Here is an 18,408-nt window from a genome sequence, read left to right as displayed (position 1 = left end):
CCTTGTTCGGGTGTAGGGCCTGATCAGAGCCTGGAGGTACTGAGGTGCCGTTCCCCTCACAGCTCCGTAGGCAAGCACCTTCGGCGATGCCATTTACAAAATAGTCTCCAACACTCTACTCAGCAAATTGGATGCAGTCTATCACAGTGCCATCCGTTTTATCACCAAAGCCCCATATACTACCCACCACTGCGACCTGTACGCTCTCGTTGGCTGGTCCTCGCTACATATTCTGCCAGTCACATTCAGGTCCCCAAAGCGCACACATTCCTGGGTCGCTCGGGAACGAGCTGCAACAAACACTCCATCTCTTCATTCAAAGACTCCATCATGGCCTCTCTTAATGACAGTTGTGGCTGCTTTGCGTGATGTATTGTTGTCTCTACCGTCTTGCCCTTTGTGCTGTTGTCTGTGCCCAGTAATGTCTGTACCATGTTTTGTGCTGCTACCATGATGTGTTGTTGTCTCAGGTCTCTGTTCATGTCCTGCTATATATATATATATATATATATATATATATATATATATATATATACTTTTTGAATCCGAGCCCCAGTCCCCGCATGAGGCCTTTTGTCTTTTGGTAGGCGGTCAATTGTAAAATAAGAATTTGTTCTTAACTGACTTGCCTAGTTAAATAAAGGTTAAATAATTTAAAAAATGAAATAAAAAAGATAGGTTACCACGTGTATGCGACAGAGGAACCACACCTCCGAGGCTCTGCCAATCAGAGAGGAAGCCGGGTTGTGTTGAACCCAGATGGCTCGTGCTGATATATAACCCCTCATGTCTGGGGCTGATGCAATCCTCCAAGAAGACCGAGCGTGTCGTCAGCTTCACCAGCTATTAAAGACAAAACAAAGACAAAACAGCCTTTTCTCTGTAACTAACCAAGGCGCCAAGAAACAAGGGACACGCGTATCTTCGAGCTTTTATAAAGATCACCCAGCTAATTATCTGGTGAGTAAATCATTATTCATTGGAATTTATTGAGTTAAAACGAATGTTTTCTGTAAATTGAATCGGGATTTTACTCAAATTTATTAAGCAGAATGGAGAATTATCTAATGAGATAATTTAGTTGTTTATTACAGACGCAAATTGGGATGCATTTTTATTAAAGACTGTCGCCAATCTAGTTATATAGCCTATACACTCAGATTGATTCTACTGTTGGCACACCTATCCTTTGAGCAACATGTATTTTAAGCAAATAGGATATATAACATCTCATTTAAAATTGTGGTTGCAAATGCTGTGCAAAACAGTTGTACCGTACTACAATGCAACGTTTAGCGTGTCTTTGCAGAGTGACAAAAAAAGAGAAGGACTGCCAGTATAATATCCTGATGCAACGAGAACGGAATAATCCCATGTGTTTGAGCCTATATCCCATTCATTATGTGGTATGTTCCTGACCTTTGTTTGGTACACCAGAGGTTGGATCGGTTTTGGCATATAATATTACTATGTACACTCCAATCGGTCCCAGGACACCGTGTACATTAAAATGAACTGTGTCGAGTTGGATGATTCAATTATTTCAACATAAAAGAGGCAACATTCGGGCACAGGACCGTAAACTCCCTTTGATTTAAGGAAGAGGCAGAAATGGAACATCATCGTGATTCTGCAAAATAAAAAATAATTTAAAAAAGCATTGTCTGGGCCTTAGCCTATAGAGCGAGACATGCTGCGGTTACAAACCTTGTTATATGATGAGGATCATAATATGGAATGAGGAGGAGCGAGAAAGCTGTCATCTCTCCGGGAATATAGCCAAGACAAGATTGCTAAAGCAGTAATATAATTTAGCAGACGTAATAAAATAGCCACATGATAGAGCAACAACCTGTTTTGATTCATTTTAGTATATTATATATATATATATATATATATATATCTATCAGATTTGTAAAAATTAGCTCCCTCATCAATCACCGTGTGAATCTGACTTTTTAAAATGTGATATATAATGCCACTCACACCCAGATTAAATAGGCCACTGACTGGACTAGCCAGATTAAATAGGCCACTGACTGGACTAGCCAGATTAAATAGGCCACTGACTGGACTAGCCAGATTAAATAGGCCACTGACTGGACTAGCCAGATTAAATAGGCCACTGACTGGACTAGCCAGATTAAATAGGCCACTGACTGGACTAGCCAGATTAAAAGGCCATTTAAACTGGACTAGCCAGATTAAATAGGCCACTGACTGGACTAGCCAGATTAAATAGGCCACTGACTGGACTAGCCAGATTAAATAGGCCACTGACTGGACTAGCCAGATTAAATAGGCCACTGACTGGACTAGCCAGATTAAATAGGCCACTGACTGGACTAGCCAGATTAAATAGGCCACTGACTGGACTAGCCAGATTAAAACAAACATTTAAACAGAGCGTCAAACAATGTTGGCTCATCATCTTGGGGGTGTTGGCTCATCATCTTGGGGGTGTTGGCTCATCATCTTGGTGTTGGCTCATCATCTTGGTGTTGGCTCATCATCTTGGTGTTGGCTCATCATCTTGGGTGTGTTGGCTCATCATCTTGGGGGTGTTGGCTCATCATCTTGGTGGTGTTGGCTCATCATCTTGGTTGTGTTGGCTCATCTTGGTGTGTTGGCTCATCATCTTGGTGGTGTTGGCTCATCATCTTGGTGGTGTTGGCTCATCATCTTGGGGGTGTTGGCTCATCATCTTGGGGGTGTTGGCTCATCATCTTGGGGGTGTTGGCTCATCATCTTGGTGTGTTGGCTCAACAGATGGTGATTGACGAGGGAGCTCATTTTTAAAAGAGGAATTGGGTCAGTGTGTAAAATCCGTTTCATACGTTAGAGTGGTTTTTACGACAGTTACTGAGGCCAAAGACTGCATGGCTATCTGTTTATCTGTTTAAAGATTTATTGCAGACACATACCAAATGAACAGCCTTCCACACAGTTGATAAATGACTTGGATAAGAACAATTACTAAGCTAAAAATAAATGAACAACTGTCCGTGATTATTTTTTATCTGACAGTAGGCCTGGAGTATAGTCTACTGCTGAACAGTACAGTAGGCCTGGACTATAGTCTACTGCTGAACAGTACAGTAGGCCTGGAGTATAGTCTACTGCTGAACAGTACAGTAGGCCTGGAGTATAGTCTACTGCTGAACAGTACAGTAGGCCTGGAGTATAGTCTACTGCTGAACAGTACAGTAGGCCCGGAGTATAGTCTACTGCTGAACAGTACAGTAGGCCCGGAGTATAGTCTACTGCTGAACAGTACAGTAGGCCCGGAGTATAGTCTACTGCTGAACAGTACAGTAGGCCCGGAGTATAGTCTACTGCTGAACAGTACAGTAGGCCTGGAGTATAGTCTACTGCTGAACAGTACAGTAGGCCTGGAGTATAGTCTACTGCTGAACAGTACAGTAGGCCCGGAGTATAGTCTACTGCTGAACAGGCCTAGCCTACTGCTGTGATATTACAGTACCTTACAGTACTATAGCTGCATCACTTATGTGACTACGGGCCTATAGAGTAGGCCTACGCTAGCCTACATTAGTTCATATGGCCCAGTTCACGTACAAGTCAGTTCTGAGAGTGGGGAACACTTTAAACCCAGTGCCTTATCTGCTGCTCCTGGCAAACCATGGAACAGCTTGTAGCTAATGTCACCATTCAGCTACAGACTGTCTGTCTGGCACTATTTTCATCCACCCTCATATCAACTCCTCTGTTCCCTGATTGGGTAATAGAGTGAAGGCAGGGGGGGGAGAGACACACTATCAGAAGGTTACTTAAGTTCACTTTTAATTTATTTTTAGAAGCTTTATCCGACGACATTAAGGTAAGAGAGCCTAGCAACAACAAAAAAAATCTTTAGAGCAATAATTAGATGTGTGAATGATTGAATGACGGATAGCGATACTGTATGATCGACGTGATGTTGGTGGATGATGGATGGATGGATGATGGGTGTTGTTTTTGTTTGATAATATGCTTTGTCTTACGTGTGTACACATTGCCAGTTCACAAAAGTAAACGGGCTTAGAACAAAGTGTAGTAAATACCATCGTCAGTGTTAATTCATTTTTTAATACAAAATAAAATACAAAAATGAAACCCATTTTAATTTGTATAGAATGACAACTCTTTAATGACGGAAAGCCTATTTACACTGAGAGAACAAAGGAATAATAACATCTAGGAAGAGATTCATTTTCTAACCACCCCTTTCCTTTCCCTCTCCAAGTTACTCAAATTACTGTTAGCCTAGGCAACGTCTGAGACGCAGCAAGAAACCGTGCCAAGAATGGTAGGCTAGGCTACTGTAATATGAGGACAGGTCTGTCATTTATGTAGTCAGACTGTCGCTTCGTCCCAAAATGGCACCCAATTCCCACAATGCAATACTTTTGACCGGGCTCTGGTAAAGATGAATAAGTGTAATACAAAGGGAATAAATGACCTTTTTATTTTTAGGAGAGAGCCTGTGTTTCGCAGACAAAACGAAGCAGAGCAAGCGAGGCCGCTCCGTCATTCATTCCAATCCCGGTTAGTGGCCCTGTTCCTCTTTTCGCGTCTCATTTCTTGGCACCTCTTGAGTCCCGGGGGGGGGGGGGGGGGGGGGGGGGTGTCTACTGTACAGTGTGTCTCTGCCATGAGACACAGCTGCTGCATAATTGACACTTAGTCGCCACGACGACAGAAAGTCTCAATGCTTCCTGTCCTGGGCCTAGACGTAGTCAAGCTGGCATTACCAACCTTGTAGTGAAAAAAAAAACAAGACATTATTATTATTATTATTATCATTATTATTATTATTACAGGTAATGTATATAGAATCATAAATTTGAGTCCTTGACAACAAAATAATTCTACCTATTTGTAAAGTATTCAGGTGAAGGGTCCTTACTCTGTCCTCTTCCTCCTCCTTTAGGTAACTGTGAAGATGCCTTTTATCAGAGCATTCAGCAAGGTGGCTAAGCAGGCCCTCCTGAGCCCAGGATGTGGCTGTCAGCCAATCACAGTGGCCGTACGGACCATCAGCTTCTCACCTCGCCAGGTCACCTCAGACGCCAGTTTCCACTCCGTGTCCTTCTCCGAGACGGACCACCCCAAGGTGCTCATCACAGGTAAGACCAATCCAGTGAATCACTCAATCAGGTAAAAGCTCAGAGAGCCATCATCACCTGGGGGAGGAGTCCCAGTTACACCTTTACCACAATAGGATCTATTCACACTGATCTGAAGAAACAAACTTTTCTCTAACGACTCTCCAGCTCGCTCTGTGGGACGAACCTCAATAACACAATCTCTCTCTGAAGAAGATTAACTTGGTCTAACCGAACATTACAGACACAGTAGGATATAACTCTATTTATGGGAAGTGAACCTTAACCTCACAACTTCAATACCACACAATAGGACCTCTGTCTATGGTTTGTCTAAGGTAGAGAAGCTTTGTCTAAGTGAACCTAAACGAGGCTCCCCCAAGCAACAGATAGCTGGATTTATAAAGTGCTTGGTTTGTTGTGTGAAGGGAACATCAGTGTTTCACAAGCAGGATCAATAGGATAGAACCACTGTAGCGAGGGCCCCGACCCTCTCCTTTTCACACCCTCTGCTTCTCACATTCTTTGCAAATGTATTATAAATAAAATAAAAAATATATACCTTATTTACAAAAGTATTCCCGACCCTTTGCTATGAGACTCAACATTGAGCTCAGGTGGTACATTTCAATTCGAAAGGCACACACCTGTCTATATAAGGTCCCACAGTTGACAGTGTGTCAGAGCAAAAACCAAGCCATGAGGTCGAAGGAATTGTCCGTAGAGCTCTGAGACAGGAGGCACAGATCTGGGGAAGGGTACCAAAACATTTCTGCAGCATTGAAGGACCCCAAGAACACAGTGGCCTCCATCATTCTTAAATGGAAGAATTTTGGAACCACCAAGACTCTTCCTAGAGCTGGGCACCCAGCCAAACTGAGCAATCAGGGGAGATGGGCCTTGGTCATAGAGGTGACCATGAACCCAGTTCCTCTGTGGAGATGGGAGAACCTTCCAGAAGGACAACCATCTCTGCAGCACTCCACCAATCAGGCCTTTATCGTGGAGTGGCCAGACGGAAGCCACTCCTCAGTAAAAGACACTCCTCAGTAAAAGACACATGACGGCCCACTTGGAGTTTTCCAAAAGGCATCTAAAGGACTCACAGATCATGAGAAACAAGATTCTCTGGTCTGATGAAACCAAGAGGGAACTCTTTGGCCTGAATGCCAAGTGTCACGTCTAGAGGTAACCTGTCACCATCCCTACGGTGAAGCCTGGTGGTGGCAGCATCATGCTGTGGGGATGTTTTTCAGCGGCAGGGACTGGGAGACTAGTGAAGCATGGTGGTGGCAGCATCATGCTGTGGGGATGTTTTTCAGCAGCATGGACTGGGAGACTAGTGAAGCATGGTGGTGGCAGCATCATGCTGTGGGAGGATCGAGGGAAAGATGAACGGTGCAAAGTACAGCGAGATCCTTAATGAAAACCTGCTCCAGAGTGCTCAGGACCTCAGACTGAGGAGAAAGTTCACCTTCCAACAGGACAGGACAACGATCCTAAGCACACAGCCAAGACAACGCAGGAGAGGCTTCAGGACAAGTCTCTGGATGTCCTTATGTGGCCCAGCCAGAGCCTGAACATCTCTAGAGAGACTTGAAAATAGCTGTGCAGTAACGCTCCTCATCCAACATGACAGAGCTTGAGAGGATCTGCAGAGAAGAATGATAGAAACTCTCCAAATACAGGTGTGCCAAGCTTGTAGCATCACACCCAAGAAGACTGGAGGCTGTAATCGCTGCCAAATGTGTTTTTAAATTATTTTATTTAACCTTTATTTAACTAGGCAAGTCAGTTAAGAACAAATTCGTATTTTCAATGACTGCCTAGGAACAGTGGGTTAACTGCCTTGTTCAGGGGCAAAATGACAGATTTGTACCTTGTCGTCTCGGGGATATGAACTTGCAACCTTTCGGTTACTAGTCCAACTCTCTAACCACTAGGCTACCCTGCAACTAACCACTAGGCTACCCTGCAACTAACCACTAGGCTACCCTGCAACAAAGTACTAAGTAAAGGGTCTGAATACTTATGTAAATGTTATATTTCAGTGTTTTGTTTAATAGATTTGCAAACATTTCTAAAAACCTGTTGTTGCTTTGTCATTATGGCGTATTGTGTGTAGATTGATGAGGGGAAAAAAACGATTTAATCCATTTTAGAATAAGGCTGTAACGTAACAAAATGTGGTTAAAGTCAAAGGGGTCTGAACACTTTTCGAATGCTCTGTGTTAATGGTTTTCACCTCTTTTTAATATTGCACTGTATGTTTTCTCTTTCTCTCTCTCTCAGGTGGCCTTGGACAGTTGGGTGTAGGGCTGGCTACAATGTTGAGGTAAGAGCAGTGTGTTCTGTTGTAGAAAGACAAGCATTTCTTCTCTATGAGTGTTGCTGCTTAACATTAAATGGAATACATTCATTTAGGACCATTTTTAGATGCTTATTATTAGCACATAATCAGTGTTGGGGAGTAGTGAACTATACTATATTCAATTAGTAATTGAACTACATTTTGCAGTAGCTTGGTGGTGGTTAAACTAAATTGAAATATTGGTAGAATTTATCACTGCTAAAGTGAAAGCCATCCTCTCTTGGGGAATGCTGCTTTTTAGTTAGCTTTGCGACAGTATCAAAAAGGAATTTAAGGATTGTTCTTATTTTCCTAAATTAAGTTAGAAAAATAGGATGATCGAGCAGCAGTAAGGGCTCTTCGGTACTGCACGGTACTGTCTTTCCAAGCTAGTCGGAAGACTTCCAGTTTGGTGTGGCGCCATTTCCGTTCCAATTTTCTGTTCTACTGTTTTACCATGTAGCGATGTGGCTAACTACTGGAACTACACACTACTGTTTTACCATGTAGCAGTGTAGCTAACTACTGGAACTACACACTACTGTTTTACCATGTAGCGGTGTAGCTAACTACTGGAACTACACACTACTGTTTTACCGTGTAGCGATGTGGCTAACTACTGGAACTACACACTACTGTTTTACCATGTAGCGGTGTAGCTAACTACTGGAACTACACACTACTGTTTTACCATGTAGCGGTGTAGCTAACTACTGGAACTACACACTACTGGTTTACCATGTAGCAGTGTAGCTAACTATTGGAACTACACACTACTGTTTTACCATGTAGCAGTGTTGCTAACTACTGGAACTACACACTACTGGTTTACCATGTAGCTAACTACTGGAACTACACACTACTGTTTTACCATGTAGCGGTGTAGCTAACTACTGGAACTACACACTACTGTTTTACCATGTAGCGGTGTAGCTAACTACTGGAACTACACACTACTGTTTTGGCTAAAATAAGTAGGCTAGAATATCCTTTCTTTTTCAGCATCAGATCTGCCTAATTCTCACTTTTTTGTGGTTTGAAATGACAAATATGTTCGACATCTTGACTCCAGAGTGATCCGTTCTACCAATTTGTACTCTGACATTTCAGCTGTTTACATATGATACGTTTTCATTAAGTGGGTGGAGTGAACTACTTTTTCAAAAGTAACTTCTGTAAAGAAAACTATTTTTTTTCTTAAGTGTAACTTAACTTCTGCCAGTGTGAAGTAATTGGTAGCTTGGTAAACTATATTTTAAGAGTGCCATCCCCAACACTATATAATCTAGGTACCACTTAAAACAAACAACAATTTACAAAAAAGCTTTATATAGCATACAGAAAGGCTTCAGTGCCAATGTTTCCTCTAAGCTGCACAGAGGCACTATCAGCCCAAGGAGAAAAGCAGGAGATTGAACTTCATTCAACTGTTCTTGAGGTTTCCCCTGTTAACACTATCTACGTTTCACTTTTACTGTGGCAATTGTGATCAAACGCCAATATATTAGCCACTTTCAATGCGACATACCCGAAACAAAATGAACTGGGCAGAATGCATCTGAGTAGGATTCTATTTGCGCACGACTCAACCTGTATTCTACACTTTTACTTTGAACTGGACCGTGTTTACAGCATGAGTGGTCATGAGTAGATTCAGCTTGTTTTGAGATCAAAGCAAGAGCTGCATGCCCTTTATTTAACCTTTAGTTAACTAGGCAAGTCAGTTAAGAGCAAATTCTTATTTACAATGACAGCCTACCCCCCCCCCCCCGGCCAAACCCGGATGACGCTGGGCTAATTGCGCGCCGCCCTATGGGACTCCCAATCACGGCCGGATGTGATAGTCTGGATTCGAACCACGGACTGTAGTGACGCCTCTTGCACTAAGATGCAGTGCCTTAGACCACTGCGTCCGTGTGTGTGTGTTAACTATTTAACTAGAATGCTTAAAAGGCCGCTAAAGTTGTAAATACTGGTTGTCGGTATCGTTTTTTTTTTTTGGCAAGGAGAATATCGGTCAAAAATGTCATATCGGTGCATAGTTTTAACAGTGGCAAAGTAGGCTACTGTGTCTGTTTGATCATAATGTAGGCCTACCAGAGAGGCCTAACAGAGAGGCCTAACAGAGAGGCCTAACAGAGAGGCCTAACAGAGAGGCCTAACAGAGAGGCCTAACAGAGAGGCCTAACAGAGAGGCCTAACAGAGAGGCCTAACAGAGAGGCCTAACAGGCCTAACAGAGAGGCCTAACAGAGAGGCCTAACAGAGAGGCCTAACAGAGAGGCCTAACAGAGAGGCCTAACAGAGAGGCCTAACAGAGAGGCCTAACAGAGAGGCCTAACAGAGAGGCCTAACAGAGAGGCCTAACAGAGAGGCCTAACAGAGAGGCCTAACAGAGAGGCCTAACAGAGAGGCCTACCATCAACAACGGAGAACATGTGTCAAATAACATTTGAACATGGAAACAGATGTTCTATCATTCAGACTATAGTAGCTGCCAATGTGGGGTGTTCAATGTAGGACTACATTCCATGAGACCTTTGAGGGGGGAAAAAAATGTTGTTTAATGCAAGATACCACTTTGCAAAATCAAATAAATTATTATTTCCATACCATTATTACATATAATCAGACAAATTATGCTCCCCTCTGCCTATTGGCTACTGAGCTTAGTCAAGCCTGTCTTAGAATACAACACTGCCCCTTTAAGACGAACAAAAGCTCTTTACCTGACTTGCTTTTCAAAGATGTCTAGAAATGTACACATTTTGTTCTCTTGTAGGAAACAATCACTCCCCTATTGCTGACCACAAATTATATATAACTGGGCTAATAACTCACTAACTAGCACAGGAAGCCTAGTGGTTAGAGTGTAGAGGCGGCAGGGGAGCCTAGTGGTTAGAGCTAGTAAGCAGGTAGAGCAGGTAGCCTAGTGGTTGGACAAGTAACCGAAAGGTTGCAAGATCGAATCCCCAAGCTGACCAAGGTTAGTCGAGCTTCATCTTCCTGTGTTTAAATGTAAACATCCTGTTTCACAGGAAGCGGTTCGGAAACAACAACGTGATCCTGTCGGACATCAGGAAGCCTCCAAGTCACATCTTTCACAGTGGTGAGTGATACAAAACATGTAGACACAAAATATCATCTCTGACCTGACCACAAGGCCATTGACCTGACCACAAGGCCATTGACCTGACCACAAGGCCATTGACCTGACCACAAGGCCATTGACCTGACCACAAGGCCATTGACCGTTGTATCAAACATCAAGCCAGGAGGACCTGATCCTAGATCATAATGAATCAGATTACATGGAAAGGAGGACCTGATCCTAGATCATAATGAATCAGATTACATGGAGAGGGGGACCTGATCCTAGATCATAATGAATCAGATTACATTGACCTGATCATAATGAATCAGATTACATGGAGAGGGGGACCATTAGATCATAATGAATCAGATTACATGGAAAGGAGGACCTAATCCTAGATCATAATGAATCAGATTACATGGAAAGGAGGACCTGATCCCAGATCATAATGAATCAGATTACATGGAGAGGAGGGGACTGATCCTAGATCATAATGAATCAGATTACATGGAGAGGAGGGGACTGATCCTAGATCATAATGAATCAGATTACATGGAGAGGAGGGGACTGATCCTAGATCATAATGAATCAGATTACATGGAGAGGGGGACCTGATCCTAGATCATAATGAATCATATTACATGGAGAGGGGACCTGATCCTAGATCATAATGAATCAGATTACATGGAGAGGAGGACCTGATCCTAGATCATAATGAATCAAATTACTTGACACCAGGGTTGAATATTTTCCCTGTATTTTATTATGTTCCATCCCGAGAATGAAACGCTTGTCTCCCTGGTAACCCGTTTTTTCCCCGTCAAATCCAGGAAGTGTCATTCAAAAGCATTAGAAAGCATATAAATGTGTCTGGATTTGATCGGTCCCCTTTTGAAACCTACCCAGGAGTTCTATTGGCTCCTGCATCCCACTTCGAATAGTCGATTGGTTTAAGAAATGCGGGAAAAGGAGTCATGGGACTCCCAAAGATCTAAGGAGGTTTTTCAAGGAGAGAGGCCAGCGGAGCACAGGTGCTTGGGTTTTGTGGAAGAGACGGGAGGATATCAGTTCTAAAGGTTTTATACATGACCCATCGTTAACTAGCTAAATATATAATATAAGGCTAATACTGCATTGAATGTATTACCTGAAAGAGTTAGGCTAGGAAATCTATATATAGTATATATCTATCTCTAGAACAGGATGATCTGTTTTGGATGCAATTTGAATGGAGTTGATGGAGAGAGAGAGACTGCGAGAGGGTGCTCGTGGTGGGCCGTGTGTCCGTCCCCCCGCCCTGAGGTGGGCCGTCTTGTCTCCCCTCCCCCGCCCTGAGGTGGGCCGTGTGTCCGTCCCCCCGCCCTGAGGTGGGCTGTCTGTCTCCCCTCCCCCCGCCCTGAGGTGGGCTGTCTGTCTCCCCTCCCCCGCCCTGAGGTGGGCCGTGTGTCCGTCCCCCGCCCTGAGGTGGGCCGTCTGTCTCCCTCCCCCGCCCTGAGGTGGGCCGTCTGTCTCCCGTCCCCCCGCCCTGAGGTGGGCCGTCTGTCTCCCTCCCCCGCCCTGAGGTGGGCCGTCTGTCTCCCGTCCCCCCGCCCTGAGGTGGGCCGTCTGTCTCCCTCCCCCGCCCTGAGGTGGGCCGTCTGTCTCCCTCCCCCGCCCTGAGGTGGGCCGTCTGCTCCCTCCCCCGCCCTGAGGTGGGCCGTCTGCTCCCTCCCCCCGCCCTGAGGTGGGCCGTCTGCTCCCTCCCCCGCCCTGAGGTGGGCCGTCTGCTCCCTCCCCCGCCCTGAGGTGGGCCGTCTGCTCCCTCCCCCCCGCCCTGAGGTGGGCCGTCTGCTCCCTCCCCCGCCCTGAGGTGGGCCGTCTGCTCCCTCCCCCGCCCTGAGGTGGGCCGTCTGCTCCCTCCCCCGCCCTGAGGTGGGCCGTCTGCTCCCTCCCCCGCCCTGAGGTGGGCCGTCTGCTCCCCTCCCCGCCCTGAGGTGGGCCGTCTGCTCCCTCCCCCGCCCTGAGGTGGGCCGTCTGCTCCCTCCCCCGCCCTGAGGTGGGCCGTCTGCTCCCTCCCCCGCCCTGAGGTGGGCCGTCTGCTCCTCCCCCCCGCCCTGAGGTGGGCCGTCTGCTCCCTCCCCCCGCCCTGAGGTGGGCCGTCTGCTCCCCTCCCCCGCCCTGAGGTGGGCCGTCTGCTCCCCTCCCCCCGCCCTGAGGTGGGCCGTCTGCCCCCTCCCCCGCCCTGAGGTGGGCCGTCTGTTGTCGTCGTCATCCCCCCTCCCCCTGAGGTGGGCCGTCTGTTGTCGCCCCCAAGGTGGGCCGTCTGTCCCCCCCCCCGTCTGGCTGTAGAGAATCCAGATTTAGACATCGCTTTCCATTTCACACTACGCTGTTCATTTAAATAATTTATTATAATTCACCGGTTTCACCGGTTTCTCGCAGTTATTAATCTAACCGGGTTGCCGCCATTCAACCCCACTTGACACATACGGCTCCAGGTCCTTTCCAGAATGTTCCCTCCATCCCTATGCTCTTTAGAGTATTACTCCATGGGTCTGTTCTGAATATGAGGTGAGACTTCAGGCTTTATGCAGTAGACTGGTGTTATCTGACTACCCATCTGAGCCACCTGGTTTACTGCTGTCCTACTGAAGTAGACTGGTGTTATCTGACTACCCATCTGAGCCACCTGGTTTACTGCTGTCCTACTGAAGTAGACTGGTGTTATCTGACTACCCATCTGAGCCACCTGGTTTACTGCTGTCCTACTGAAGTAGACTGGTGTTTATCTGACTACCCATCTGAGCCACCTGGTTTACTGCTGTCCTACTGAAGTAGACTGGTGTTTATCTGACTACCCATCTGAGCCACCTGGTTTACTGATGTCCTACTGAAGTAGACTGGTGTTATCTGACTACCCATCTGGCTGTATTTGCATCACACTGGGTTGACGTCAGACTAGGTCGTTGACATTCACCAGACTACGTAAATACTCGTCGGATCAACTCGCACGCCACAAGCAGGCTACATGACCTCGGTACAGCCAGGAAGAGAACCTGATTCCCTTTTGGCTGAAGTACATTATAATATAATAATAATAATAATATAAACTCTGAAATATTCTGAAACATTATAAAGACCTCTGCAGTGTCCGTAGGTAAAATAAGGAATTATTCAGTTGTTGGTTAAGGGGCTTGTAAGTAATCATTTCACTGTGAGGTCTACTACACCTGTTGTATTCGGCATTTCACTGTGAGGTCTACTACACCTGTTGTATTCAGCATTTCACTGTGAGGTCTACTTAACCTGTTGTATTCAGCATTTCACTGTAAGGTCTACTACACCTGTTGTATTCAGCATTTCACTGTGAGGTCTACTACACCTGTTGTATTCAGCATTTCACTGTCAGGTCTACTACACCTGTTGTATTCAGCATTTCACTGTGAGGTCTACTACACCTGTTGTATTCAGCATTTCACTGTAAGGTCTACTACACCTGTTGTATTCAGCATTTCACTGTAAGGTCTACTACACCTGTTGTATTCAGCATTTCACTGTAAGGTCTACTACACCTGTTGTATTCAGCATTTCACTGTAAGGTCTACTACACCTGTTGTATTCGGCATTTCACTGTAAGGTCTACTTAACCTGTTGTATTCAGCATTTCACTGTAAGGTCTACTACACCTGTTGTATTCAGCATTTCACTGTAAGTTCTACTACACCTGTTGTATTCAGCATTTCACTGTAAGTTCTACTACACCTGTTGTATTCAGCATTTCACTGTAAGGTCTACTACACCTGTTGTATTCAGCATTTCACTGTAAGGTCTACTACACCTGTTTTATTCAGCATTTCACTGTGAGGTCTACTTAACCTGTAGTATTCAGCATTTCACTGTGAGGTCTACTACACCTGTTGTATTCGGCGCATATGGCAAATACAATTTGATTTGTTATATTGATCTCTGTGAAAAGCTTCTTGTACAGGGCACCAGGAAGTGGATGTGTTCTGAAAGGTTAATTGATAACTAAGGTCACAGACCTCATGATCAATGCCTGATGAATGGTGATTGGCTGGCCAGTACTGCAGTGACGGATGCCAGCCAAGTCTAACTGACCTATTTACATATAAACTGTCTAGGGCCCTGTTAACCGAGAATACGGTCTAGAGCCCTGTTAACCGAGAATACTGTCTAGAGCCCTGTTAACCGAGAATACTGTCTCGGGCCCTGTTAACCGAGAATACTGTCTCTGGCCCTGTTAACCGAGAATACTGTCTCTGGCCCTGTTAACCGAGAATACTGTCTCTGGCCCTGTTAACCGAGAATACTGTCTCTGGCCCTGTTAACCGAGAATACTGTCTCTGGCCCTGTTAACCGAGAATACTGTCTCTGGCCCTGTTAACCGAGAATACTGTCTCTGGCCCTGTTAACCGAGAATACTGTCTCTGGCCCTGTTAACCGAGAATACTGTCTCTGGCCCTGTTAACCGAGAATACTGTCTCTGGCCCTGTTAACCGAGAATACTGTCTCTGGCCCTGTTAACCGAGAATACTGTCTCTGGCCCTGTTAACCGAGAATACTGTCTCGGGCCCTGTTAACCGAGAATACTGTCTCGGGCCCCGTTAACCGAGAATACTGTCTCGGGCCCCGTTAACCGAGAATACTGTCTAGAGCCCTGTTAACCGAGAATACTGTCTAGAGCCCTGTTAACCGAGAATACTGTCTAGAGCCCTGTTAACCTAGAATACTGTCTAGAGCCCTGTTAACCTAGAATACTGTCTAGAGCCCTGTTAACCGAGAATACTGTCTCGGGCCCCGTTAACCGAGAATACTGTCTAGGGCCCCGTTAACCGAGAATACTGTCTAGAGCCCTGTTAACCGAGAATACTGTCTAGAGCCCTGTTAACCGAGAATACTGTCTAGAGCCCTGTTAACCTAGAATACTGTCTAGAGCCCTGTTAACCTAGAATACTGTCTAGAGCCCTGTTAACCGAGAATACTGTCTAGAGCCCTGTTAACCGAGAATACTGTCTAGAGCCCTGTTAACCTAGAATACTGTCTAGAGCCCTGTTAACCTAGAATACTGTCTAGAGCCCTGTTAACCGAGAATACTGTCTAGAGCCCTGTTAACCTAGAATACTGTCTAGAGCCCTGTTAACCGAGAATACTGTCTAGAGCCCTGTTAACCGAGAATACTGTCTAGAGCCCTGTTAACCGAGAATACTGTCTAGAGCCCTGTTAACCGAGAATACTGTCTAGAGCCCTGTTAACCGAGAATACTGTCTAGAGCCCTGTTAACCGAGAATACTGTCTAGAGCCCTGTTAACCGAGAATACTGTCTAGAGCCCTGTTAACCGAGAATACTGTCTAGAGCCCTGTTAACCTAGAATACTGTCTAGAGCCCTGTTAACCGAGAATACTGTCTAGAGCCCTGTTAACCGAGAATACTGTCTAGAGCCCTGTTAACCGAGAATACTGTCTAGAGCCCTGTTAACCGAGAATACTGTCTAGAGCCCTGTTAACCGAGAATACTGTCTAGAGCCCTGTTAACCGAGAATACTGTCTAGAGCCCTGTTAACCGAGAATACTGTCTAGAGCCCTGTTAACCGAGCGTATCTCTGAAATGTCAATGGAGCTCTGAGTGTACCGCGAGCTTTGTTCTTTTCAAAGCCTTTTAATTCAGCTCGTGTCGTGGGGGACTTGAACTAAAAAGACGCTGCGAGAACCGTTCTGTCGACGGCTCGCTGTGCTTATTATGTTAATGAAATCTGACTTTTATAAAAATATATATATATCATGTTAAGAGAATGACCCCACTGAATGATTCACAACACGAATAATCATGTTTTGTCTTAGTAAAATGTATTTAATAACATAAGGAAGTGTAATTTCATCACCAAAAGCGCCTTTTGGACACCCTAGATAATACTGTAGCTGCCGATGAGCTAAATGGAAGAGTGGCTGGAAACCCTAGACCAGAGGTTCCCAAACTCTTTCACTCAGACCCCCCCCCCCCCCCTGTTCCAATATTTTGAGATTCCCCCTTCCAATATTTGGGGATCCCCCCCAGTTCCAATATTTGGGGATTCCCCCTGTTCCAATATTCGGGGACCCCCTTCCAATATTTTGGGATCCCCCAGTTCCAACATTTGGGGATCCCCCCTCCACATGCACGCGCCATGTCTATTTCTATGGTAACAAGCACTGTTCATGACACAAACTGGTCGCACCCCTCTTGTTGGCGGAGAGAGAACCTGTTGCAGGTTTTAACATTTTATGTCCTGTTTTAACCCCCCTCCAGGACCCTTCATCTACTCTGACATCCTGGACTATAAAAACCTTCGTGAGATCGTTGTCAACAACCGCATCACCTGGTTGGTTCATTACAGTGCCCTGCTCAGTGCCGTGGGAGAGTCCAATGTCGCTCTGGCACGGGACGTCAACATTACTGGTGAGCCATAAAGTATCCGCCATCTTGGCTCAACTTAGATCCACAAGACACCAGTTGTATCCGCCATCTTGGCTCAACTTAGATCCACAACACACCAGTTGTATCCGCCATCTTGGCTCAACTTAGATCCACAAGACACCAGTTGTATCCGCCATCTTGGCTCAACTTAGATCCAAAACACACCAGTTGTATCCGCCATCTTGGCTCAACTTAGATCCACAAGACACCAGTTGTATCCGCCATCTTGGCTCAACTTAGATCCACAACACACCAGTTGTATCCGCCATCTTGGCTCAACTTAGATCCACAAGACACCAGTTGTATCCGCCATCTTGGCTCAACTTAGATCCACAAGACACCAGTTGTATCCGCCATCTTGGCTCAACTTAGATCCAAAACACACCAGTTGTATCCGCCATCTTGGCTCAACTTAGATCCACAACACACCAGTCGTTTTATAACCAAGCCTGGAAGGTGTCCACGTGGAGTAATTGTGAACTTCCTGTTCGTCAGGGCTCCACAACGTCCTGGACATTGCAGCGGAGCACGGACTGCGTCTGTTTGTCCCCAGCACCATCGGAGCTTTCGGGCCCACCTCTCCCCGGAACCCGACCCCTGACCTCTGTGTCCAGAGACCCAGAACCATCTATGGGGTCTCCAAAGTCCACGCAGAGCTCATGGGAGAGGTGAGAGAAAAAAATATATATAATATTGTAAGAAATACAAAATATATAGCAAAATTGGGGATCAATTGACAATGAGCATTTAGCCTCAAGCCACTCTGCCCCAGGAAGCCACTCTGCCCCAGGAAGCCACTCTGCCCCTGGTGTATTTGACCCCTTTAGTCGTCTGAAGTCATTGGTCTGTAAAGTCGCTATAAGTGAAACATCCTAACCCTTATTGGCCGTCTTCCCTCCCACAGTACTACCACCACCGCTACGGCCTTGACTTCCGCTGTCTGCGCTACCCAGGCATCATCTCTGCTGACTCGCAGCCTGGAGGAGGAACGACAGGTGAGTTAGAGACACGCACTGTAGCAGAACACCTACGCACCTGTCCTCCCTCACACACACACACACACCTCTGTCCTCCCACACACTCTCTCTCTCACACAGACACACACACACCTCTGTCCTCCCTCACACACTCTCTCTCTCACACACACACATCTCTGTCCTCCCTCACACACTCTCTCTCTCACACACACACATCTCTGTCCTCCCTCACACACTCTCTCTCTCACACACACACATCTCTGTCCTCCCACACACTCTCTCTCTCACACACACACACACCTCTGTCCTCCCACACACTCTCTCTCTCACACAGACACACACACACCTCTGTCCTCCCTCACACACTCTCTTTAACACACACACACACACACACACACACACACACACACACACACACACACACACACA

The 18,408-nt window shown here is 45.8% G+C and overlaps 1 protein-coding gene across 2 annotated transcripts in view; it reads left to right on the top strand.

The window, feature by feature from the left end:
- Positions 1–771: 771 nt before the first annotated feature.
- The window catches only part of LOC123995744 (L-threonine 3-dehydrogenase, mitochondrial-like), a 22,236-nt gene continuing 4,599 nt past the window's right edge, over positions 772–18,408 (top strand). The window contains exons 1-8 of one of the 2 annotated variants that reach the window (XM_046299416.1): positions 772–960; positions 4,477–4,548; positions 4,934–5,129; positions 7,401–7,443; positions 10,496–10,566; positions 16,835–16,984; positions 17,498–17,670; positions 17,907–17,997. In XM_046299416.1, coding sequence (XP_046155372.1) covers positions 787–960; positions 4,477–4,548; positions 4,934–5,129; positions 7,401–7,443; positions 10,496–10,566; positions 16,835–16,984; positions 17,498–17,670; positions 17,907–17,997 — 970 coding nt within the window. In that variant the 5' untranslated portion in view covers positions 772–786. The remainder of the gene's footprint in view (positions 961–4,476; positions 4,549–4,933; positions 5,130–7,400; positions 7,444–10,495; positions 10,567–16,834; positions 16,985–17,497; positions 17,671–17,906; positions 17,998–18,408) is intronic. The other variant, XM_046299417.1, reaches the window with a different exon arrangement.

The sequence above is a fragment of the Oncorhynchus gorbuscha genome, linkage group LG14, assembly GCF_021184085.1.
Source record: "Oncorhynchus gorbuscha isolate QuinsamMale2020 ecotype Even-year linkage group LG14, OgorEven_v1.0, whole genome shotgun sequence".
Lineage (NCBI taxonomy): Eukaryota > Metazoa > Chordata > Actinopteri > Salmoniformes > Salmonidae > Oncorhynchus > Oncorhynchus gorbuscha.
The sequence above is the reverse complement of the archived record's forward strand: the minus strand, read 5'-3'. Positions and strand labels throughout refer to the sequence as shown.